The sequence below is a fragment of the Equus przewalskii genome, chromosome 20 (genome assembly GCF_037783145.1).
Source record: "Equus przewalskii isolate Varuska chromosome 20, EquPr2, whole genome shotgun sequence".
NCBI lineage: Eukaryota > Metazoa > Chordata > Mammalia > Perissodactyla > Equidae > Equus > Equus przewalskii.
In genome coordinates, this window is record NC_091850.1 from 1,645,823 (window position 1) to 1,671,906 (window position 26,084).

General features: G+C 52.4%; 1 protein-coding gene across 46 annotated transcripts in view; it reads right to left on the reverse strand.

The window, feature by feature from the left end:
* The window catches only part of EPS15L1 (epidermal growth factor receptor pathway substrate 15 like 1), a 93,309-nt gene that overhangs the window by 34,149 nt on the left and 33,076 nt on the right, over window positions 1–26,084 (reverse strand). For 25 of the 46 annotated variants that reach the window (XR_011530239.1, XR_011530235.1, XR_011530233.1 and 22 more), the window contains exons 10-18: window positions 21,656–21,813; window positions 19,128–19,284; window positions 18,782–18,867; window positions 15,815–15,887; window positions 9,498–9,659; window positions 8,675–8,872; window positions 6,983–7,147; window positions 2,178–2,301; window positions 967–1,017 (exon numbers count right to left, since the gene is read on the reverse strand). Coding sequence is in view for 33 of the 46 variants with exons in the window: in XM_070586476.1 (XP_070442577.1) it covers window positions 967–1,017; window positions 2,178–2,301; window positions 6,983–7,147; window positions 8,675–8,872; window positions 9,498–9,659; window positions 15,815–15,887; window positions 18,782–18,867; window positions 19,128–19,284; window positions 21,656–21,813 (1,174 nt within the window). In the remaining 13 variants the exon portion in view is untranslated. Of the gene's footprint in view, window positions 1–966; window positions 1,018–2,177; window positions 2,302–6,976; window positions 7,148–8,674; window positions 8,873–9,497; window positions 9,660–15,814; window positions 15,888–18,781; window positions 18,868–19,127; window positions 19,285–21,655; window positions 21,814–26,084 lie in introns of all 46 variants that reach the window. The other 21 variants (XR_011530238.1, XR_011530236.1, XR_011530228.1 and 18 more) reach the window with 1 other exon arrangement.

Consider the following 26,084-nt stretch of genomic DNA (forward strand, 5'->3'; position numbering starts at 1 on the left):
GGGGGCAGGGGTGGGGATTTGGGGGGCACAAAGGAATCTTTCAGGATGATGGAAATATTCTCTATCTGACACAACTGTCCACATTTTCAAAACTCAGCTAATTATACACTTATAATTGGTGAATTTTGTTGTGTATAAAATACCTGTCAATAAAGCCAGTTTTAAAAATAATAAAAATAAACACCGTGGGTAAATCCGTAGAGATAGAAAGTAGATTAGTGTGGGCAGGGGTGGAGGATGGGGGGACTGATCACGGGGACAGGTCTCCCTTTGGGTGATGAGACGTTCTGGAACTAGATAGAGGTGATGGTCGTACAACATTGTGAATGTGCTACATGCCACTGAATTGTACACTTAAAATGGTGAATTTTGTAGGTGAATTTCACCTCAGTAAAAAAATAAAGAAAAAGCGCTAACTAGGCAGCACGATGCCAACAACACACCCAGTGTGCTCATTCCCCTCGAATGTGGGGTACAGCATGGTGACTGGAGGAGGGGAATGCCCCTGTGCCCAGGAGGCAACAAGACAGTAGGCTTCCATGCAATGCAGGCAGCCGTCCTTCCAGGACCCTGCCGCCACCCCTGCTATGTGCTGACAGAAGTCCTGGGGTGTGGGCACTACGTGAACCCCCTAATGCCGCCACAGGTGACCCCAGCGGGCACAGTGACCCAGTTGCTGTGGGTGTGGCTGAGCGACCGCCTGGCTACCAGGAGTGTCTTTTCTAGTTCTGCTTCTCGTCGTGCCTTCAGATTGGCAAGAAGGGACTCCTGGCCGTGAGAGGGAAGACGAGGTTGTTACCAGGCTCCTTCAGCGGCGAACCTCCCAGCTGCCATGTCATGGGAAACCCGGTGGAGGAGACTGGACAGGCTTTGCCATTTCCCTCAACTTGAACTACTAACGGAAATATTCTGAGGACTAGTCGACGAAACGTTTCTTTTAACCAAGGCTTTTTTTTTTTTTTTTACCTGTTGAAGCTGTCTGCTGTTCTGCAAAGGGGTCATTCTGGAACGGGTCACCTGGATTAAAGGAGAGAGAAACACATGTTTAACTCTACGGTAGAAATGACCTTGGCAAATCAAAGTGGAGAGCAGGGCAGCTACTGGCAGAGGCGGTCTTTGACAGCTGAGGCCTTTAAGATGACATGAGAGCTCCTGTTGGCTGCTCAACACGGGCCAGAGTCAGGGAAGAGGCAGAATGAGCCAGAAGTCACTCTTTTTCTATGCCCTACTTCACTCTCATAACTCAGCTCCCTCTCACCTCCCTTGGCTACGAGGACATGGGACCCCAGGGCTGCCCAGTCCTCAACCACACAGCTGGCCCAGGAGCAATGACGAGAACAGTATGTTGGGGTCTCAGGAGCTGCCTGAGCCAACCTTGGCCTTAAGGTGCTCAAACTCGAAATCTGGAACTGGAAAGGCACTCCTGTTGCCCACTCCCTGCCTTGGCATTTTTCTCACAAACGTATAGATAGCCTTCTTGGAAGTACCGTTTTGCTCTGAAAAAACTGGAGAAACTTAGGAAATCTTGTTTCTAGGAATTCTTGGTTACCTTGACTCGTGTGTGGCTCTGGGTAAACTTACCACATTAAGACCACAGATTTACGTGGGGATCTGCCACTTTGTAGGTGGTTTCACAATCGTGATTCCACCTGATGACCTCATCAGCTGCGAGAGGTGAGCGAGGAGGAACTGACCACCACTGGCAGATGGGAACTGAAGCATGAAGAGGCTAGAGGCCGCCCATGCCACCCTTGACCATGGATGTCTTGCTGTGAGCTTGGAGCTCTTCCTGCCACACCTCGATGCCTCAGCTCTTTAGTTAACTAAGTGAGGGGAAAACACAAGAGGCTTATGAGGCTCAAAGAATCCATTTCTGGCCAGCCCTGTGGCCTAGTGGTTAAGTTTGGAATCCTCTGCTTAGGCGGCCTGGGTTCAGTTTCCAGGCAAGGACCGACACCGCTGGGGCCATGCTGGGGTGGTGACCCACATACAAAATAGAAGAAGACTGGCAACAGATGTTAGCTCAGGGTGAATCTTCCTCAGCAAAAAAAAAGAAGAATCCGTTTCCTCCTCCATTTCAGAGGGTGATAGCTCCGCACTAGTCTAATCATTGGACAACCCAAAATGATACAAAATAAATGGCATTTCCCTGAGAAAGCGGGCGCCAAGTGAGGTACCTTTGAAGGGATCGGCTCCTTTAAATGGGTCAGATTTGAAGGGGTCTTCTGCCTGGAAAGGATCCGGATGCAATTCTTGGGCATTGTTGCTGAATAATAAGGCTTTATTTTTGAAAGGATCATCCTATAATTTTGTGAAGAGACAGGACAGGGATTTTATTATTTCAGAGTTAAAGCAAAGTACAAAATTCATACCTAACTCACACAATTCCCCCTTTAAGTGACGTGACCCTAAAGAGAATGATTTTAAAAAATCATTGAAGGAACACAGACTTTAGTTAATAATAATGTGTTGACATTGGCTCACTAGTTGTGACAAATGTACCATACAAGATATTAATAGGGGAAGCTGTGAGCGGGGTACAGAGGAACTCTCTGAATTATCTTTGCAATTTTCCTGTAAGTTCAACACTCTTCTAAAACGAAAGTTTATTTAAAAATTGAGTGGAAGCAAACCCAAACATCCATTGACAGACGAATGGAAAAACAAAATGTGGGATATACAAACATGGAATATTTATTATTCAGCCTTAAAAAGGAAGGAAGTCCTGACACAAACTACAACATAGATGAATTCTGAGGACATCATGCTAAGTGAAGTCACACACAAAAGGACAGATACTGTGTGATTCCCCTTATACTCGGTCCCTAGAGGAGTCACACTCACAGAGACAGAAGGCAGGACGGAGGGCACCAGGGTCGGGGGGAGGGGGTGGGGAGTTAGCACTTAATGGGATGGAGTTTCAGTGTGGGACGATGAACAAGTTCTGAAGACGGATAGTGGGGATGGCTGCTCAACCATGTGAATGTACCCAACACCCCCGAACTGTACAGTTAAAAATGGTTAAGATGGTAAATTGTATATTCTGTGTATTTTACCACAATTAATTATTTTAAAAAATCACTGAGTCAGAAAAAAGTCCTATTTTTGGAAATGTCAGAAAGAAAATGCAATGAGCCACCCACCAACTGTAGCAGGGGCCTCAGTGAAAGGTCTGACCTCCCTCAGCATCTTTTTCTCAGTGTGTGCCTAGGCGGGCATTTCAAAAGAGGCACTTCCACACCAAGGACCACGCTGGCTCTTTGCATCTGGGGAGGAAGCGAGCGCTTTGCAGTTGCAACTACTAGAGCATGTAAAATACTTTGCATTTTTTAAAAATGTGCTTATTTCTAGAAACAAACAAGAGTATTTAAATCAGAAGAAAAAAACACTTGCTTTTGAAGAGCACATTTTTATAGTGGAAAATGTGCCTAAATGGGGAGGCCCTGCCAAGTACGTGGGAACAATGCATTTGGTTAGAAATACTGAGCATATTTTGGTTAAGGAAGACACACCATCAGTGAAAACATGAAGGTTTCGCTGTGATACGAAAAAGCACAACATCCTCACTGAATCCGGTAAATGTGTCGGCATCCATGGGGCTGGCAAAGTCACCCATCATTCCAACTGACCAATTAAAGAGCTAGGCATCCGTAAAAATACAGACAATGGTTACGGGGGAATGACATCAAGGGCATCCAAGGAAAATTCCTGACAAGGCTCCCCCAGCCTGGCCCGGTTGGCTTCACGGAGCAGGATGGTTCTCAGAAGTGCTGGGCTGACAAGAAGCCACGTGTTTCGGAAGGACGAACCAACACCTCTGCCCTCCGAGGAACGTGGCGGAGTGATTCTTCTCACCTTGCAAAGATTATCTGCGGCCTCCAACCACAGGGCTTCCCAAGGTGGGGAAGCCAAGCCAGATTCTTAGACAAGCAAGTACACACAGACGTTCGCAAGCACTGCACCTGGCAGCAGTGTGTGGTTCTGGAAGGACGTCGTGGTGCTGACAATCACAAGATGCATGCGCCCAACAAGCATCTGATGGGGTTGTCAGACAGATAATATGATGGAGATGTCCTAATCTAAGGAAGCCGGGAGGCCAGGGTGGAAAACAAACCTCTGCACTGCACCACGGGGGAAGGGATGTATCTGCTCCAGAAGAAGGACAGAGAGGGCTGACAACCCAGATAAGGCAGTGACTGAAGAATGACAACTTGGCCTCAGAATGGAAGCTTCTATTTACTTTTTAATTGGCATTGATTTACAAGTTGGTTGTTTCTTGTTCCACGTTTTCAATTGCTGCTTGGAAGACTGCCAAGTGACAGTGCACATTGGCAGAGAAGAGACTGTGAATCTGGGGGCTCCAGCCGCAAGCTCCCTGCACTGAAAGTCGGGTCTGCAATCGCTCCCTCAGGAGCAAGTGTTTGCCAGAAGTAGCAGTCGCTGCCTCCGCTTTAAAGGAGAAGCCTAAGGAGACTCCAGCAGAAGTCATGTGGTTAGGGTAACTGGTGGCTTGGATTCCATTTCACAGATTCAGAGCAGAAAACCAGATTTACCCCTGGTGCAGAGATGCCATCCACTCAACCATCCACTGTCCACCTACCAATGCAAGCAGAGCCACCTGCCAGGTGGGAGATCTAGGTGCAGACAAGCGTGAGGATGAATGGCACACTACCTGGTAGAGGCGGCAGACCCTCCATGACGAGCTCAGGGCCCAGTCTTAAGTCTGCAGGTCTTAGGAAACAGACATGACAACCCTGAAGGGCATGAAAAGGGGTTCTGTGACATTCCTTCCCAGTGGTGAGCTGGTGAACCAGCTCTCTGAAAAAAAGCCCTCACTGGTAGTTTCTGCCAATTCCCATGGTATAAATACTCCCACCGTGGCTGATTTCAAGTTAGCAAAGGTTGACCAACCAGCTCACAAAATTTCTATTTAATAGTCGGCTCTGGAGAGTCAATAAAACTGGCTCCCATGTGCCACTGGGGCTGGATGCAGCAGACGATCCAATCTTTCATGACAAGCTCTTGGTGGGGCTTCAGTCTGGGATGATTTATTACCTTCTCTCTACTAGACAGGTTGGTTGGGTTCTGTCTTCAAGGGCAAGAGGCCAATAGTCTCATCATTCAATGAGACAAAAAATAAATATGGCTTTAAGAATCCTGTGTCTCTCGGACAAAGTAACATGGTATGAGCTTACCACTAAACTTAGTAACATGAGTAGGACTGCCCAGACTTAGAAAGTTCTAGATGCACCTCTTTGGTTACACTATTTTCAGGGGACTAAACCCCTCATTTTCATGGGCCGTCTCAGAGAACGAAGAGCTCTCTTTCCTCTGGAGCAGTCTTGAAATGTTCAGGAGTAAACAAAAAGCCCTCTTCAAAGTGTTTATGAAGAAACGGAAACAAACCAAAAAATGCTTTAAAAACTGTATTTGTACAACAAGATAAATATAGTTTCTCTTTCACACACCGGTTGCAAGTTTCTATGTAACATATCTGATGTCAACATTCCAAGATGAATTGACTATCATGTAAACTTTGCCCCGCTTAAAAGATGAGTAAAAATAAAGTTAAAAAATCTGTGTGTGAGGGGTATCACCGGCCCCTTGAAAACCACCACTTCCCTGCCAACTTTTATCCAAGGAAACCAATCTTACCAAACCTGCCAAAGGTGTAAGAGTGAGCTGTCCCATGAACTAGGACAGAATAGGCAAGCCGAAAGCTGTGCGAGGGTACCAAAGCCACAGGGGAAAAGAACAGGGCTGTGAAGCTGAAATGTACAAACCGAGGGAGCCAGACAGCCAAGCAGGAAATTCTGCCCCCACAGTTCATGACAAATGGATGTTCATAGTCTAAATTAGACAACGAAGCTGACGATGGGCCCAAGAGCAACATGGAATTCGCCCATGTACAATTCCACGAGAATGGGGAATCTCTGTACAGCAGAGGGAAGCAGCGGCGGCAGAGACGGCAGACAGATGAGAACACCGACAGCGTCCTCTAAGTGACGTGGGCAGGAGGCATAAGCCTCCCTGTAAATCCTTGGGACTGAGCACTTGGCTACTGAGAAAAGAAACATGTCGAGAAATGAACATAAAAAGCCAAGTCTCACACTGAGAGAGAGAGAGGCTGTATTATTACGGTGACGAGGAAGAATCCATGAAGCAAACAGGGCCGGGAGCAGAAGCAGGGCTCAGAGGAGGAGCCCTGCAAGGGAGAGGCAGCAGGGTGAGCTGGTCAAGGCTTTGGGAGCAGTGCACAACGAAACCGTCGAGCTCAATGGAGCCCCATCGGCAACTTCCATAGCAGAGTCGCTCTCATCAGCCAGACTGAACTGGACACGGCACTGGCCGGGGCTCAGGGCTACAAGGCAGACTCTGGTGGGAACAGGGGGATGTGACAATCTGAGGAAAAAGTAACACTCCTGGCTGTCAGGGCTTGAGAGCTCACAGAAACCCAAGAGGCCAACAGCCCCTCAGGCCTTGATCAGGGTGCCCAGGGTCACGAAGTTTGAACCAAAGGGCCAAGGTTTTAAATGTAACCAAAACTTCAGGAGAGAGGCCAATTCGGAGATGAAATCTACGAATATCAATACGTTTGATTTTCAAGAGGCTCCTTGTGGAAACACAGACACATGCACACATTCCCACGGTCCCCCCAACTAGTAGGATGTGGGGATTCATAATGTGTGAGAAACTGATTCAATTTTGGTTAAGTTTTGGAAGCCCTCCAAATTTGGGTGTTTGGCCCAGGGAGACAGAGAGCTTTAAAAATTGGTTTTACAAAGGATTCAGGCCTATCCTTGGCTTTGTCCTGGATGCTGGGTTGCAGGGCTGGTGGGGGCATGCAAAGCAGCAGCAAAACAAGAAACACCCTGCACGTGGATGGAATCAGGCTGGGAGGGCCGGCTTCCACGGGCAGGCATTGTCTGATGCCTTCGTGGGACCTAATCCCGGGACTGGAACACATTTATTCGACCTTTACCATGGCTCCAAAACCGCCCCTCTCTGTCAGGGAGACACCCTCGCTCAGGTCGGCCAGGCGGGTCAGGCTGGCACCGTGCGCCCCGTCGAGCACCTCATCACACTGCTCCAGGCTTCTCTGAGCTTCCTGGTGGCTTTCGTGAAGCTGGGAAAGCTTGCTTCTTGCCTGCCCAACAAAGACATTGCCAACATCAAGTGGGGTTTAGGGAAAATGTGTCAGGAGAGACATTTTTTCTCCTAATATCCAACCCCGAGCGATTCACGTGGCTAACTCAACTATCCATCTACAGAGCAGACGACCCCTGTTGCCACCATTTACGAGAAGTGAGACGGCTCATAAAGCAAAACAAGGCCCTTCTCACTGCCCGATGAGGCCCCTTTGTATCCCCGGCCCAAGAGAGGCACACCTTCATACCAAAGTTTTGTTGATTCTGAATAAACTGAAACGAAACAACATCCAGATTCACAATCTGCTCAAAGTGACAGACAACAGTCATTTTCCTTTATGGGGTTTTTATGACCCTTTTGCTCCTCCTTGTTCCGGGAAAAGGCATGTGAGGCCAGGGAAAGGAAGACAATCTTTGAAGTCAGACAGACCCACGAGTGCATCTTAACTGTCTCGTACACGCTGTGCGACCTCAGGCTGGTGACCTAACCTCTGTTTCCTCATCTCCAAAATGAAGAATCAGAGATTATGAGCAAACACCTCCTGCAGCGCTGGCGGGGTTGGGCATTAAGAAGCAGCAGCTATTACTACTACTACCATTATTATTATTACTAACAGACACTATATCTTGGCTCCTTTGTACATTATACAAACTCTAAGGGCTGGAAGGGAAAGATTTAAGACAATCCTACAGATACTAATTAACAACAAAGCACAATATAGGGTATAAAATCCCTGTGTGTCTGTGATCAACTTTTGTCTGTAAACTGGCAAAAAGACCAAAGAGGTTGAATCAGTCAAGAAAGGCAGCACGATCAGCCATTTTGATATCACCAAGGGCCAACATCACCCTACTCTGTAGATGGGACACCCGAGGGCCGGCAAGGAGGCCTTCGCCATTATGTAATGGGGAGCAGGAAACGAGCCCTCTCTCTGCCGGCAAGCAGCGGCTGCAGGCCTCAAGGCCTTCGCACCCAGGCTGGACGAGGTAGGGGCCCAGGCAGCTTGAAGAACTGGAAGAGGGCCAGGCGTGGGGTGATGCTCATTACAGGGAGGGGCCTGAGATGCACAGGCCTTCGAATTGCATGGGGACAGAGGTGCTAGAACCTTTCTCTGACCTTGTCCCTCTCACTTGTGTGAGGACTGGATGCTGAGGGCGTTTCCTGAACCCAAGGCTCTCACCAAGTGAGCAGTTAATGCCCTTGCCCAGCCCCTGGCTGCTCCCCGAAAATGACGTGCATTTAGGAGGGAAGTGGAAGAAGGCCAGTCAACATGATGCTGGAACCCATGCTGGGGGTCCTCGCACCTCAGCTCCAGGCCAGTACAACAGCTTCCAAGAAGAGAACCTAATGTAAATGAGGTGGGGGCGAGCAAAGGAAACAAGTGGCCATGGCACAGACACTGGGGCCCACCGGAGAGACACACTGACATGACAGCTCATGACAACTACGCCGCTTGACAGGAGACCCCAGAAGACCCTGGGCAGCAACCAGCTGTGGCAGGCCCCGCCCCCAGGGAGACAGATACCTGGTTGATTTCCTCTTGTGTGGATTTCAGAGATTTGATGATGGTTTCCAGTTGAACTTTCCCAGCCTGAATGCTCTGCTCCAGCTGGGTCTCCTCCTGCTGCAGCCGATTCAGCTCAGATTTGGCCCGGTTCAGGTCATCTTCCTGGGACTTGAGGTCAGATTCCTGAGACTGGATCTGGGTTTTCAATGATGAAATCTGAAATGGGATGAATATGACTCGAAGGAAGAATTCTGGTCAAGTTCCTGGAACAAGCTAACTCAGGGGGGTGGACACCAGCCCGAAGCCCAGACACCTGGCTTCGTTACAGGGCCCTAGCGTCATGCCCAAAACAAAGACAGAAATGACAAGGTAGACATGCTCACCCCATGTGACCAACAGAAGGTCACTTTGGGATAAGGAGGAATGCGACCTGGGATAAGCACAGGCAACCTCTCTGCCCCCAGGGGCTAAACATGCCCCGATTAGGCCTCAGAGGGGGACATAAGGGTTTTACTATCTGCCAAGGCTGCGCCCTTCCTGCTTTGCAACCAGCAGTAAAGACACGAGAGGAGAGAGAGAGGCAGGTTCTACTGCTGTGCTGTAGGGAACAGGCCAGGGAGAGGTGTCCACACAGACATGCTCATGGGGACCAAGGCCACTCACTTGGACGACTTGGGGGTGAAACTGAGGTCACGCCACAAATGCTTGGACACTGTTCCCAATGATACGGTCAACTACTCTACTAAAGCAGCAGGACGTCTCGGCTTCATGTGTCAAGGTCATCGTGAGCCCAGAGAAGGCTGCAGGAAGCCCCACCCATGCTGGGCTCGGTGGGACTCACCATCTGAGTCTCATCCTGGCACTTCTGCCTGACATCACTCAGCATGTCCCGGAGCTTGGCCTTCTGCTGGTCCATTTCGTCCAGGCGGTCTTGGGCATCCTGCTTCTGAGCCTCTAGCTCTTGCAAACTGCTTGTTTCCCGGTCTAAATCATTTTGTAATTCCTAGGGAAGAGTTGTGTGAATTTCCTTGAGATTGCTGAGACGGGCCACATCCAAGATAACACAGTCACAGCCTGGGCTGGAGCCCCCAGGATGTCCTATAAAACTGCCCCCTGGTCCGGGATCCTGCACACGCCCACTTCACGAAAGCATGCATCTTGGCTTGGCAGCCCTGGCTCACTCTCTCACTAAATCCCTCAGCAAATATACACCGATGGCCTAAGAGAGGCCAGGAGCTGGGCGAGGGGCTGGGTTCCTGGCAAGAAGGTCTCCAGGGACACGTGGTCAGGGTGGAGAGAGGTGTCACCCAAACACAAATGAACTGGGATGAAAGGCACAAAGAGACAGCATGTGTGCTGTCTGCTGGGGGCACGGGGCACTGACATTGCCTGGGCAGAAAAGACCCCCATGGAAGCACCACTTAGGATGCACCCGAAGGATGAGCAGGCGGCAGCGAGGAAAAGACCCAGGAGGAAAGAGACCTGGTGGAGGGGGCCGCAGGGGCCCCAAGGAGGGGAAGGGGGTGTCCTGCTCCAGCTGGAGCCGAGGGCAGCAGGGGCCGCGCCAAAGAGACTGACTTGCTCCTGCATCAGGCAGCCCCGCAGGATGTCCCAGTATGGGAGTGGGATGTGGCGTCTCTACATGGCTAAGCTCCTGCCAGAGGGCAGTTCCACCAAGACCGTCAGTGCGGGCATCCTCAGCCCCAATGACCACACTCGGAGGAGAAGAATCCTAAAGGTGTATGGGCACGTGAACCATGCAACATCTGGAAACAATGCACATTTCCACGCGGAGGGGCTGGCCGAGAGCACGCAGTACCGTGCACCTCAAGGGATACTGCCCCTTGCGCTCCGGAGTGACAATGTGATGCGAACGAGGCACACAGCAGAGCACACATGTGCGTCACACACTGGCTGTGTGCACTGTGCAAACAGGAGGGGGAGAACACGCATAAACGTCGCTCCTTAGACACACATGACCCTTCTGGAAGGCCTTGCGGGAGCTAATGGATTACACCTCTCAGGCACCAAAGGGGAGGGCGGAGGCTTCTGGCCCTCTGCTCTCCCACAAGGCAAGCAGCTCCTCACACGTCTCACAACTGAAGCAGAGCTAATGGACGGGCGGGGGGAGGCCTGGGGCAACAGGGCCAGCAGGGCAGCAGGGATGGGACCTGGGCCTGGGCGAGGTGGTGGCTGTGGGAATCAAAGGAGGGATGGACTTGAGGGGACCCCTGGGAGTAAGGGAGGGTGGCATGGTGAGGTCGATCCCCAGGGCTGGCATGGGCTTGGGGACTGGTGACATCTCAAGAGAAAACTCTCTCCCTGCTTTGAGGCCAAAAATGTCACAGCTTTCTCCTCCCTCAACAGCTAAAATGCACCTCTGAGTTATTCTGGGGGGCTGGGTTCTCTGCTCCCCAGTCTCTTCTGCCTTTAACTCGAGGAGTGGATCTTGAAGCTGCCAAGTTTGGGGAAGAAAACACAGACTCTGTGAAAGGGGGCTGGTGGTAGGGAGTCCAGGACATGGGTTTGCCTCATCTGAGGGAAGGACGAGTGATGGGGGAGGGGGCACAAAGGACGGAGGAGGGTGAGGCCTAGGGGGGTAGCCTGGGACAGCGCGTGGCAAACAGCCTGGCACATCAAGAAATCTGGGCCTCACTCTGTAACGGAGAAGACAACATCAAAGGCCTCTGCGGGGAACAAGACTTGCCAGCTAGCGGTCAGGAAGGCACAGGGTCAGAGCAGGGGAGGTATCCAAGCAAAGAGAAGACTGAAGTAACCAAACCTACAGACTCATCACAATCCCACCAGAATCCGAGCTGGCTTCTGTGCAGAAACTGACAAGCCAATCCCAAAATTCACAATGAAATGCAAGGGATCCAGAATAGACAAAACAATCCTGAAAAAAGAACCAAGTTGGAGGACTCACACTCGCTGATTTCAAAACTTACTATAAAGCTACAGTCATCAAGACAGTGTGGTGCTGGCACAGGGAGAGCCATACAGACCAACGGGATGGAACTGAGAGTCCAAAAGTAAACCCACACATCCAGGGCTGATTGATTTTTGACAATGGTGCCAAGACCATTAAATGGGAACAGAACAGTCTCTTCAATAGATGGTCCTGGAACAACTGGATCTCCACAGGCAAAAGAATGGAGCTGAACCCCTACCTCACACCATATGCAAAATTAACTCAAAATGGATGATCACAGACCTAAAGTAAGAGCTAAAACTATAAAACTCTTAAAACAAAATGTGGGGTAAATCTTTCCGACCTTGGATTTAGCAATGGGTTCTTAGATAGACACCGAAAGCAAGAGCAAAAAATAAGAATAAACTGGACTTCCCCAAAATTTAAAACTTTTGCGCTTCAGAGGACACCATCAAGAAAGTAAAAAGAGGGGCCGGCCTGGTGGCACAGCAGTTAAATGCACACATTCCACTTTGGCGGCCCAGGGTTCGCCGGTTCAGATCCCGGGTGCAGACATAGCACTGCTTGGCATGACATGCTGTGGTAGGCGTCCCACATATAAAGTAGAGGAAGATGGGCATGGATGTTAGCTCAGGGGCAGTCTTCCTCACCGAAAAGAGGAGGATTGGCAGCAGTTAGCACAGGGTTAATCTTCCTCAAAAAAAAAAAAAAAAGAAAAAGAAAGTGAAAAGACAACCCACAGATGGGACACAATATTTGCAAACCACTTATCTGATAAAGGACTTGTATCTAGAAAATATAAAGAACTCTTACAACTCAGCTATAAAAAGACAACCCAATTAAAAAATGGGCAAAGAATCTGAATTGACTTTTCTCCAAAGAAGATACACAAATAACCAATAAGCACATGAAAAGATGCTCAACATCATTAGGGAAAGCAAGAGGAACAATGAGATACCACTCAACCTTCACTAGCAAGACTATAAGAAGTGGGAAATAACAAGCGCTGGCGAGGATGCAGAGAAACTGGAACCCTTATGCATTGGTGGTGGCAACCTAAAATGGGGCAGCCCCTTTGGAAAACAGTCTGGCGGTTTCCCAAAAGGTTAAAGAGAGAGTTATCATATGACACAGCAATTTTACTCTCAGGCATATACCCAAGAGAAGTGAAGTCATCAGTCCACACAAAAACTTGCACATTAATGTTCATAGCGGCGTTATTCACAACAGCCAAAAACTGGAAAAACCCAAATATCCATCAACTGATGAATGGATGAATAAAATGTGGTCCAGCCAGACAAGAAGTATTATTCAGCCATAAAAAGGACTGAAACCCTGACACATGCTGCAACATGGATGAACCCTGAAAACATCACACTGAGTAAAAAGCCAGACACAAAAGGCCACATGCTGTGTGATTCCATTCATACACAATGTCCAGAACAGGTAAATCCATGGAGACAGGGAGCAGATTAGCAGTTGCCGGAGGCTGGGGAGGGGCTTGGGGAGCAACTGCTGACGAGGACAGGGTTTCTTTTTGGGTGACGGAAATGTTCTATAACTGATCGTGGTGATGGTTGGACAACGATGTTCACAAAATAAAAACCACTGGATTATACACTTTAAATAGGCAAATTATACAGGTTGTGAATTATATCTCAGGAAAGCTGCTGTTATAAAAATAACACAAAACAAAAAATCAGGCAAAGATGCCGCAGGCCCTCACCAGGAGGTTGGGATAGAAAGAGAGACGAGAGATTCCCAGGCAGAATGGGGAAGGGGGACCATGTGGACAGGAGGACTGTGGCGGCTGAGGCTTCCGCTGCTTAAAACTCAACATCAACTGACCTGAGGACCAAGGCCTCCTACTCCACGCTGGGCCCTGACCGCAGCCTCTGTTAGCGGGCACGGGGTGTGAGCTCCTGGCCTGACCCACCTGGGAAAAGGCAGCAGGAACCAAAGTCAAATCTGGTTTTCATAGGGGAACTTTAAAAAACAAAGCGTTCTGTCCCTGACCAAGGAGCTGCCACCATACCCTGCAGCAGAGCCCTGTCCTGGCCTGTTTACCAATGAGGCCCCCACGGAACAGAGGCTGGCCTGGCTGGCGCTGGGGCCCCTCCCAGCTCTGGGGGGATGTTCAGGTGCACACAGACCCCAGCATCTCCAAGGCTGTGGGTGTGCACTGTCAGAGCCCACCAGCCAGGGCTCCGGGTGGCCTTGCCAAGCCTGACGCAGACCAGAGAGGGCAGCACCTCTGACATTAGAGCAAGTCTCTGCAAAGACCGACGGCTTCCTTAGAACCACCTGGGGGCAGGGCCCAGAGACCAGGGACTGGTTTCCCTGGTAGTTAAAGGACACCGCAGCACCCAGAGCCTTGGGGCCAGGATGTAATCCGAAGCTTGTCCAGGGCGACCCAGACACAACGGGAAGGAGAACCGCCCAGGCAGTCATGTGCCGAGGCTGAGGCTGAGGAAGGCGAGGCCGGCTGCACCTCCCCAAAGGACTGAAAGGCCGGAGGGGAAGTGACGCAGTCACGAGGCTCAGTGTCTGAGGGCTCAGTTCTTGGACACAGGTGGGAATGAAAGGGCTGAGGTGAGAATAAAATGGCAGGATGAACATACAAACCTTCAGAAAAATACAGTCGCTTTACCTGTAAGCTGGTCTTATAACTGAAGGAGCTCATTCGAGCAAAAAGCACTTAATATCATGGGGCAGGCCAGTCCCTGCCTTCTGATCCAGAACATTCCAGGAGACCATGTAAGGACCAATCCTCACTGCCAACACGCAGAGATGAGAAACCAGGAAAGAAGGGTGTGGACACAGCACAGTGTGAAGTGATGAGAGTCCTGAAGAGGGGTGGGTACACCCACCCCACCTTGCCTACAGACCACAACTACCAGAGAGGACATTCCAGACTGCGTGGCGGGCAGACATCACGTGCCATCTACTACGTGTCTCACGGAGTCCTCTAGCCCCTTGTGTGTGTGGGGTGGGGAGGGCAGCCTACCCAGCACCCCATGAGCCCAACTGAGTTGGGCGCAGCTTCTCCTGGCCTGCTTGGGTCCACAGCCCAGGAGGTGGCCCAGAAAGAACCAGCCACTCACGCAGCACACACTTCAGCCAGACATAGCTCTTGGCCCTGCACAGAGTAGCCCATGCACTGATCCTTGTTGCCACCCCAGCTGGGGAGATGGAAGCTGGGAGCTGAGCCACCCATCCAGGTCACCGAGGGAGGACTGGAGTCCTGACTCTTTGGCTGTGCTCCTCTTTCCCCCTCCCAGGCTTGGGAGCACTCACAGCCCCCAACAGAGACCACCAGTCCCAGATCAGTCTCACTCTGAGAGTCCCCAGACAACTGGAGTCCCCTCACGGTGACAATGCCTTCTCCATCAATTCAAACCTGAGACAGCACGGGAACCTATGTCTCTTCAAGGGCTTGGCGCCCAGGCGCTGACTGCTTTGCTCCCGGCACAGCCTCCCCTCTCCTCAGATGACGGAGAACAGCAGGGGCGGTGCCCTTGTGAGCACTGAGCACAGGCCAGAACCTCTGTTCCAGCCCCACAACCCAAGAAAGTAGAACAGCCATTACGAACATCACACAATGCCCGAAGATGTTAAAGTAACTGCCCAAGGTCACACAGCTGCTAAGGAGAGCTGGGTTTGAGTCCAGGCACTCGGACCACCACAGTCTCTGCCAGCCACTAGGAGACACTCCATGTAGGACTGCCCTGAGAATAGGTTAGAGGCCACTGTCTGAAACTCAAAAACTCAGGCTGAGTGACAGAAGCCAGACACCAAAGGCCTTTGCTGTAAGACTCCACCCGTACGAAACATTCAGAACAGGTAAATCCACAGAGACAGAAAGCAGATTAGTGAAGGCCAGGGGCTGGGGGAGAGAGGACAGGGTTTCCTTTCGGGGTAATGGAAATGTTCTAGAACTAGATAGAGGTGACAACTAAGCAACATAATAAATAGGCTAAAAATCACTGAGTTGTACACTTTAAAATAGTGAATTTTACAGTACGTGAATTATCTATCTTAATCAAAAGAAAGAAGCGCCTGACTACAGCTATAGCAAATTTACAAACTTTACTTGGAAGCCCCACAAGCTCAAGTTTCCAACAAGCGCAGAGCCACCTCCCCTTTGCCCCGTCCACACCACTGACAGGGCTCCCTGCGCTGTATCTGACACAAGGGCCACGTGACCAAACGCAGAGCGTGCTTACCTGGACCTCGCTGGTCTTCTGTCTGATGGCCTCTTCCTTTTCTCTAATGTCTTGCTCCAGTGAGTATTTCTCCCTGAGAGTTTAAAAAGATTTCACAAAACACAGGTAGAGTGAGTCGACCATCACTGTGGTGTGTCTTCCCCACCGCATCTTCTCAAGACCCAGCTCCATCCATTCCACAAAGACCCACCTCGGCTGACCCCTCCCAGTGGGGCTGGAAGTGTAGGAATGACCCCCAGTGACCTTCATCCCACGTAATCCCCTCCCCTTCGAGTGTGAGCGGAAACTGCAAACGATGAGGCGTCCCTCCCAGCATGGCCACGCAGCCCTTTAAAGCAGAGCGTTTTCAAAAAGGAAGTCAGAGTGATGCTCAGGGTGGGAGGACTCAGCAAGCCCCTCCTGACAGTGAAGATGGAGGGGCCTCTCCAAGCAGAACGTACCCTGGCCACACCGGGCATGGAGAGGAGACCCCAGACCCACAGCCACAAGGAAGCGAATTCGGATTCTCCCCTGGCTCACACGATACCTTGACCTCGGCCCTGTGAGACCCTGAGTAGGGAGCCCAGTCGAGCCTACCTAGGCTTCTGGTCTACAGAGCTGTGCACTAACAATTTGCATTGTTCTAAGCCACTACGTTTTTGGTGATTTGTTACACGGCAAGAAAAAACTAATAGTCTCCAAGTCCTATATGCACTGGCTCACTGACGGGCAAGTGTCTCCAGCTCTGAAGCACCAGGGACATGCCACGAGAGACCCTGCCTTCACGGAGCTCACAGGCCAGTGAGGGCAAGAGAAGACAAGTCAGTGCACGAATGAATGTAACGTAAGGGGCACAACAGAAACCCCATGGGACAAGGAAAGGGGGTGGGGGACCATCTCACAGAGGATGGCCAGCGTAGGGTGGCTCTCTGAGGAAGCGACCTGCGAATGCAAACCTGGTAGAAAAAGGCTCTAGTCAAGAGGAAGGAAAAGCTTGGCTGGGGGAGCCACATTGAGAGCTTTGGAGGGATGCAAACCGGGGTGGGGAGTCCCAAGGCCTGGCAGCAAGAAGCGGCAGTGAGGGTCTCTGGCTCCTGCAGCTGCCCCCTTGCAGGAGGCTGCGGCTGGCGCGGCGCACACCGGGCACTTGAGCAGGGGGGCCCTGCCCGTCTCCTCAGCAGCACACAGCTCCCCAGGCAGCAACCAGCTTTGCTCTCCTCCTTATGGGCCAGATGTTTGTGTCCTCCCGCTTTTCATATGCTGAAACCCTAACCCTCAATGTGATGGTATCAGAAGTGGGGCCTTTGAAGGTGATTAGGTTGTGAGGGTTGAGCTCCCATTAAAGAGATCAGTGTTATTATAAAAGTGACCTCAGAGAGCTGCCTGGCCGCTTCCGCCATGTGAGGACACAGCAACTAGATGGCCATTTGTGAATCAGGAAGTGGACCCCACCAGACACCAGATCTGCCATGCCTCCATCTGGACTTCCAGCCTCCAGGGCTGTGAGAAGTAAACGTCTGTTGTGTGCGCCCCCCAGGCTGTAATGGTTTGTTACAGCAGCCTGAAGGCAAGAAGACACTCCTCTTGTGCCTAAAGGAGCTGCCTCAGTGGCAGGAACCTCCGTGGCCAACACGCCCTGCCTCCCCTATGGGGAACCCAGCACTTGCACAATGACAAGGTCTTCTTTGGGACATTCAGGTAAACATAAAACTGTGAGCATCTGAATATTCATTTCCACAGCCTAAGAATGACCTAACAACACAACGTCCTCTTCAGAACAACCCCTCGTGCCAGGACCTAGGAGCCGGGGAGAGGCATGTTTCCCCACGCCCCCATGGGGGCCCCTGCAGGCCCGGCTGCTGCAACTCGGCACACACCTGCCTCTTTGCCTTCACCAGGAAACACTCCCTGAGCTGCCGGAGCCCACACAGCTGCAAAGAGGCAGCTCTGGCCTGACTCAGACACCACAGTCCCTTCCAAAACCCTGACCCTCGCATTACAGCGTGCCCTCCCTCCCCAATCTGCGGTCCTAATTAACGGCCGCCCAGGCTCTAGGACACCGGCCCACCGTCCTCACGGATCCTCTCAGCCTTGCCAGGCTGCACATGCTGATCTCTGGTTTGGAAATATGGCCCCTGTGAGCTGGCGACAGAACAGGAGCCAGCCTCTGGGCTGAGCATGAAGCAGGGAGTCCGGCTTCAGCAGGCGGCCGAGGCTGAGGCTTCGTGACCAGTCACCCACCTAACTGTCCCCCTCCAACGTCTGACCTGCCTTAGCTTCTCAGGGCTCTGCTCCACCAGGGGCGTAAACCACACCTGAGGGGCCTCCAGCTGAGAGCGTGATCCAGCCCACGTGCGCATTTTCATTTTGGTCAGGTAAGCACTCCCTTTCCCATGGAGGGCAAAGCACCTTTAAGTCCTACTCGGTGCCACTCAAAGCACAGAGTGTGCCCTTACCCAGAATTAACTGGAAAGAGCACGCTGCTCTGAAGAGGATCACAGGGCTATACAAGTGGATATACTTCTTTATGCTGGACTCCAAGAGTGCAGACAGCCCATCCAAAGCCTCATTTCCAGATGGAGAAACCAAAGCAGAGGTGTAGGGAGTGGAGCTGGAGACGTGGCCACGAGGCCTCTCTCTCACAGTTTAGCTGTTGGTGCTAAGCCACTAACTTGCCATCTGAGACTTGGTCACTTTACGGGTCGAGGGATGACAAGGCCTTCCTGAGTCGAGAGGGTGGCTGAGGCTGCCTAGCAACACCCTGCCTGAGACCCCCCAGCCCAGACTGCCTCCGACTGAGACCGTCATTATTGGAGCTTGTGGAGTCAGTTCACAACTTGGGAATTTGCGTCCCTCCCTTTCTGCTGAACAAACTTGTCATGGTCAACTTTCCAAGTGTTTCATAAGACCCTGACACTTCCGACCACAATCCGGGACAGGGTTCGGGGGAGACTCGGAATCTGCGGGGACGGAGCCACTCCAGCATACCGCTGTAACTGGGCGATCTCTTGACTGATGTCATCAAGTTCCTTCACACCAGTGAACTCCCCCGATCCAAGGGAACTTGAACCGTCCTGGAATCAAATTCAGACACAGAATTACCGACGAGCAAGCTGACCTCCCCGCACAGCAAGAACTAGTAGGTCTTAGCATGAGGGGTAAAGCCATCTCCCTTCAGCCCCCATCCTGGGGACTACCAGGCAGCCCAGTCAGACGCCTGGGGCCCCTGGTGAAGGTTGGGTCACCCACGCGCCCCCTGCTCACAGGCCGCTGGCGCCACCTGGTGGTGGGCCGGGGGAAGGGCACAAACACGACAGGCTCCCCAGCTACTCACTGGAACCGGAGTGCCTCTCTCGGAGGGCGGGAGCATGTCCGGCGAGAGGACCTGAGGAGGGTCGATGCCTTTACTGACCTTCTGCTGAATGAAATACATAGCTAAGGCGAACTGGTCTTTGCTTAACTTCCCCGTTTGCCTCGTATCGGCCAGGGCCCTGAGAGAAACGTGGGGATGCTAATTACACATCACAGGCATCCGATTCAGCCTGCGCCACGCATACAAGTCGCGAAACCCAGGCTTTTAAAAACTAGATGATGACGACGACAATAAAAACAAGAGGTCACAGCAGCAACTCCTCTTCTATTGAACACCCCACCGCTGGGGAGAAGTCCCTGCACCCCAGCCAAGCATCCTGCCCCAAGGCTGGTCAAGGAGGGGCTGTGACGGCAGGAGAGAGCTCCTGGCTTGGTTGGAGAGCCACCAAGCCCAACCTGCGGCGCCGAGGAGCCTGTCCCTTGGGAAGACCTCATTAGCAGCTAGGAGAAATACACCCGGGTCTTCACGGAGCGCGTGGACTGCGATGGTCCAGTACACAAAAGCCATTCCTGCGGAAACGGAAGCTCGGGCTGAGTACGCACGCTGGGCTCCTGCACCTGAGCCACTGGTTTTCCATGGGGACGACAAGAGCAGCATTGTGGGTTATCTCCAGGAGGGCTCGGGGCCTGGAAGGCCAGGCACGACAGCGCTACACAGCACAATCCCTCGCTGCTCAAGTGTCCCTGCCCGAGTGGCCTGGCGTCCGGGCAGACAGGAAAGGGAGGGTGCCTCACGCGGTAAGAACAAGGCCTCCAGGTCTGTGACCCACGCCCGCCCTTCGCTCCCTCGGCCCACTCCGCATGCACGTTCGCATCCGGCTGCACGTGCACTTCCCGCGGGCGCCTCGAAGCCCTTTCCTAAGGCGGAGCAGAGGAGAGCAGAACGTTCAGCGGACTTGGGCCCAGGGGGTGGGGCGATCCCGCCGAACGGTGATGATAGAGGCTCGGTGAGAAGCGGACTTGTTCTTGTCCTGGTTCGAGGGCAGGCTGTGACAATTTCACAGCGAGACCATTTCTCCTCCATCTGCCTGCGAGGGCCAGTCCTGCTTCGCTCGGCTCGGAAGGAGCGTGGGCTCCGAGGCCACGTGCCGGGAGCTCTGTCTGCAGCCGTCTGTGGCAGCCACCACGCTGCCAAGCAAGGCACCGGGCGCTCGTGTTCTCCCCGTGATCCCTCTCGGCACGCTCTCTCCACCTCAGCGATGTCCCCTCCCCTGGCCACTGGCAGACCATCGAGCCCATGGTCTTACTTCTGAGAGGTTACTGCTGAGCTCAGGCATCTGTCCCTTCCCTTTGCTCTTGCATGCAATGCCTCTGCGCTCCTTCTTTCAGTCCAAACATGTTCGTGATCTCATGCCATTACACCACTTACAGGCTGAGGTCTGTTAGAAATTACTTTCCCCGCACTGTCCCTTTATGTTATCTGGGGATGTGTCACCACCCTTGAATTCTGTGCACGTCCATTTCAGGGTGATAAAGGGGGCACTATGCTTTATCAGTTTTTAAAAGGGGGCACTAGATGTGAGGGGCCTGCACCAGGTTCTGGTGACTGGCTCTGGGTGTCGTGAGCTCCTTCAGAAGAAACGGCCCATTTTCTCGGGTGGAGGCCTCACCTCACAATGTGGACCTCTATCAACTATTGCTAAGGACGGTCATTTCCCCAAGTCACTCAGTAATGTGCTAAATGTCACAGCTCTACTTGGAGGGATCCATCTCTCCAGAATTATGTGGAAATTCTCTCCCTATAACCCCAAGTGAAGCCCTCTAAGGCTGGGGTTCTGGGGAGAAAGCTAGAAAGTGACTTCACCACTAGCCAGTTATAAACAGAGCCGCCCCGGCACTGTGAAGACTGCTCTGCCCAGCCCTGGAAGAAAGTGGGGCTGGCTCCTCCACTGGGCCCTGAGGTGTAGACCAGAGTGTTGCCAACAGCTCGCCCTCCCCCGGGAGCCAAGTCGTGGACCTGCAGAGGGCAGAGTCCCTAGAAGAGGCTGCCACAGCCCCGACTGCCCGGGCAGCCCTGCTGGAGCCCTCGGGATCCTTTCTGCACGCTCTCCCCAGAGGGGGCAGGGCCCAGCGCCTGCACCCCGACTGGCTGTGGGGAAGGCTGCTTTTCCCACTAGAACCAGCATAACCACCAGCAAGAACTGGTCCCCAGCTGTTAAAGCAGATCGCCCCAGAGGTCTCCAGAGGGATGAAACAGGAGACCCCTGCAGGAGGAGAGTGAACTGGCATGCATGGAATACAGGCTGCGGCCTTTATACTCATGCCTCGCTCGCCCCATCGGCCCGGCGAGAATAAAGGACCAGGCGGGCACGGAGGCCTATGCAGGGCTGCAGAGGCCCCCTGACTGCCCAGGCCCCCACCGCCCCCTCCAGTCCTTCACACAGCACAAGCCTCATTTCCACAGGGCTCCTCTGAGCCACCCACAACCCTCACTTCCATATAGCGTGGGCCCAAATGCTGAGGAGCAGATGTCCACCCATCTATCCTTACCATATGTGTGCTAGAAGGTTCTGGGTGAGGCCCGAGTGCATGAAGATCTCCTTCACCTCCTGGCCACTCACGTAGCCGTCCAGATCCAGGTCGGTCTTCAGGAATATCTCATCAAATCGCATCTTGTCTGCCACAGGCACCACCCAGGTCACTGTCGGCTGAAAGGGTTTTTAAAAGTTAATCCTCAAGCTTTTCATCACCTACAGATAGCCTCTATTAAAGTGCTTTCAGGCACGTTTTAGAAGAAAACCCTCCTCACAACTCCATGAGCCAAGAGAGCAGACAGGATCCGAGTTCTTTAATTGGGGAAACTGAGGCTGAGAGAAGTTAATGCCAAGGCGGTCATTCTCACCCAGTGGCTAGTCTGTGCCTTCCTCCACCCCATCACAGCACCCCAATCTCCCTGTGTGAAGAGGGAGGTAAAGATCCAGCAGGTCCATCCTCCAGAACCCTTCCATCCCCGCCACCTGGGGCATGAAGGGAAGCCAGTGATCTCTTTCCTGGAGGGGTTTCAAGTGGCCAGGCAAGACCCTGCTGACCACTCATCTCGGAAGGACCGCCTCCTGAGAACCAGCCAGGCACCCACGCCAGCCAGCCTTCCAGGTCCTTCATCTTCTGTCTGCAAACACTTCTCCACAGCTGCCAGCAGTGTTCTCGACGCCTGCAGCTCCAGGATGCTGTACTCCATTTTTCTTTGTCCCTGGCCCCACTCCGTGACACAGCAGCCCCCCTGGAAGGTGTTGGCGCGCACACAGCACTGACAGGCAGTGAATGAGACTGACGTGAAGAAGGCTTCTGCACTTCAGGTAGGCACTCAGGGCCCCTCGTGCTGATGGGGAGCCCAGGCCTTGACGAGCACGCCCACCACCTGCAAGTGCCGGGCCGCACCACTCACAAGGGCGCTGCTCCGGCAGATGGAGCTGAGAGCCCAGCGCAGCGCGACTCCGGCAGCGGCTCATGTGGCCTCGCACCACTTGCTCAAGTTTACTTAAGAAAGACAAATGCCCTCAGGGGTCCACCAGGACATGTGCACCTCCTAATGCAGAGGCGCCAAGGTCCTCGTGATTGCTAATTCTGGATGCGTTACCTCTGACCTTCGGCACCCTCACCACACCAAGTTTCACAGCATCTCTGTTCCTTATTTGACAAATTTTTCCTCATCTGCTTTTTCTGAACAAGTCTCCCTTGTTATCCAAGTCCAGCAGGATCCTGAGGCGAGCACCAGGAATCCAGAAAGCAAGTTTGGGAAGCCAGGGACACCACATTACCCAGATCGTGCCAGTTCTGGGGTTTGGGACAGGGAGTAGAATGATTGAGCACAGCAAGGAATTTATCACAAAATTTACCAAAATCTGTGGACCAAATTCAAACAGCAGGGGCTCAGGCAGCAAGCGTTCAGACTGAGAGAGATCTGTATTTTACTTGTCGCATTATGTGAACTCTGTAGGGGAGATGGAGAGGCAGCCATAAAGGAATCTAATGCAGAAGAGGCTTGCTGTCTTTACGTCAAGTGGCTGGAGCAAGCTGAACCTCAGATGCCAAGAGTCCCACAGAAGTAGTAGTCCTGGGTCAGGCAGGCTAAGCTGAGGGGGAGATGGGTTTCTGTGTCCCACTGGTCCCAGGAAATTACGACTCTGGGACAAGAGTCCTAACATTCCCTGCATGAATGAACTCACTGCCTGATTTTGGGGTCTCAGGGTATGTTGGCAGCAAGATCCCATCACCTACGTGGCTACAAATCCAACATGGGCCAGCCTTCTCCTTGGAGCTGGGTCTCCTGGCAAGGGCTGGCTTTAAGGCTCGCTCAGCAGCCACAGGCCCCTAGTGAATGGGAACAGACCCATGACTGGAAGGGGCTCCAGCCCACCTGGCGGGGAGGGCAGGACCAGGGCCCCAGGCAGGGAGTCACTGGCCTGGAGACGAGGGAAGTTGGGGAGGGGAGAGCATGGGGACTGTGAGTCCTCAGAAATGCCTGTTCTCATATCTGTAACTCCACCAGCTGCCCCATCCCTGGGGAAGGGGAGGCACACTCCTCCACTCCCCGACTCTGACAGTGGCCGGGGTAAAATGGGTCCAGTCAGGAGTGCTCCCAGGGTCGGGGGAGAGCCAGCAGATCACCAAAAAGGGGTTAGGAGGCTAGTCAACCTTCGGCACTCAGCAACTTCCACCCCACGTGCTCCCCCGTCGGTAAAACAGCACCACTAACCCGACCTACGGGGCTTAAGAACTCTGGGCAAGAATGTCGCAGACTCAAGGTGCTGGGTTGTCTCAGAAAACGAAGACAGCTCATACCGCTCTAAGTGACGGGCCTCAGCCCCCTCTCTGACCCCACTGCACTGCCCCTGGCTCAGTCTGCCTTGGCCTTTTTTCTGTTTCTAGAACACACCGAGGCTCCCACCTCAGAGCCTTGGCATGGGCTACTGCTCTGATGGCTTCTGTCATTCAGGCGTCAGCTCAGAAGGCCCTCCAGCCAGTGCTGTCTGCAGAAGCACGCCCCGTCCGCACGCCCACACGTCCAGGCCAGGCCCTGCACTGCTTTCTCGTGGCTGTCTGACCTTCCCCTGTTTATTGATGTGCTCATCATCTGTCTCCCTACAACAGGCAGGGCCTGCCTCAGGTCACCGCAGAGCCCCAGGAGGCGCTGAGCATGGCTGGTGAAGATGCCCGGGCTGGGCCATCCAGACACCAGCTTCTGAACACACAGCCACGTAAAACTCAACCGGAGCCTAGCTCCTGGTGGCCGTGCCTCTCCTCCTGGTGGGGCAGTGACGGGAGCTTAGAGGCCCTGTGACCAAGCCGCCTTGACCCTCTCTGATCTCTTTTTTTTTTTTTTTTTTACTCTACGGTGCGATGCCTTGTTCTACAAGCTCCTTAAGAATGAGCCTCCTGAGTCGAATGCTTAACATTACCAATATGTCATGAGCAAGAGAAATCATCATCTGATCATGCGTTTCTCATTTTTATCATTCACATTCTGAAGTTGTGTTGTGGTGCCGGCTGGCCTTCTTCTTGTCACAATTCATTGCTTTGCTTTTGAAACCACAAATGAAGCAGAAGACAAGGCGTGATTCCAAGCGTAACTCTCGTTCACATTCTTGTATGTTTTTGACACTCTCAGAGGTACTGTTTTATAAAGAACCCACTGTGATGCTAAATTTGCCAGACAAAAAACTTTTTTTTTCCTGAGGAAGATTGGCCCTGAGCGAACATCTGTTGCTAACCTTCCTCTATTTTATATGCAGGTCACTGCCACAGCAACACCACCAACAAATGGTATAGGTCCATATCCAGGATCCGAACCTAGGCTGCTGAGGCAGAGCACACCGAACTTAACCACTAGGCCACAGGACAGACCCCAAGAAACGTCTTTTTTGATATATAAGATGCTGCCGTGCGGAGAGTCAGGAGCCCCCACATGTCTTCCTGACATGAGATGGATGCCTTCCTCATTCACTTGATCATTCAACACGTATTGACTGAGCATCAAGGTACCAGAGATTGTTTAGATGCTGAGATTATAACCAAGAACTAACTCTGCTAACACAGGGGTGGGGAGGCAGTGAGACACATTACATAATGAACTATACAACAGGCCAGGCATGGGAAATCTAGAAGAATGCAGGGTGGAGGGAGGAGGGCTAGTGGGCAGGGCCCCAGACACGCTGGGTGTCAAGTACAGTCATACCAGGCTCCCCTGAGGAGGTGCCCTGCAAGCAGAGGCCTCACAAAATGAGGTGCCGTGGTGCAATCTGGGGATGCACCCTCCAGCAGAGGGACTGCCTGAGGCAGGAGGGGCAGAGACATGAGGAGAGAACCTGGATGTGCTGGGTGTGTTTGAGGAAGGGTGGTATTTATGTGCAAGTGAATGGGACAGTTCATTCTGAATCCCTGTTGCTACGGAATGAATATTTGAGTGCCCTCCCAAATTCGTATGTTGAAACCTAACCCCCAATGTGATGGTGTAGAAGATGGTATAGAAGCACCTTTGTGAGTTGCTTAGGTCATGAGGGAGGGGCTGTCAGGAAGGGGATTAGTGCCGTTATAAAAGGGGCCCAGAGAGCTCCCTCGCCACTCCCACCACGTGAGGACACAGTGAGAAGATGCTGTCCCTGAGCCAGGAAGAGAGCTCTCACCGGACATGGAATCTGCTGGCGCCTTGATCTTGGGCTTCCAGCCTCCAGAACTGAGACAAATAAATGTGATACCAGCCCTGATATTGGTTCCCCAACATTAAACCCAGCATATATGGGGTTAGAACCAAAACACTCATTCCCTGCTTACTTCCTGGCTTCAGAATCCACTATTCTCCATGGAGACAGACACAGCCAGGGACAAGCACCTGGATTCATTACCTCCTCCCAACAAGGAGCTACAGGCTGGCAGGAAAGCTGCTGACCAGCAAGGTCAGAGGCTCCCTCCTCTCTGTAAG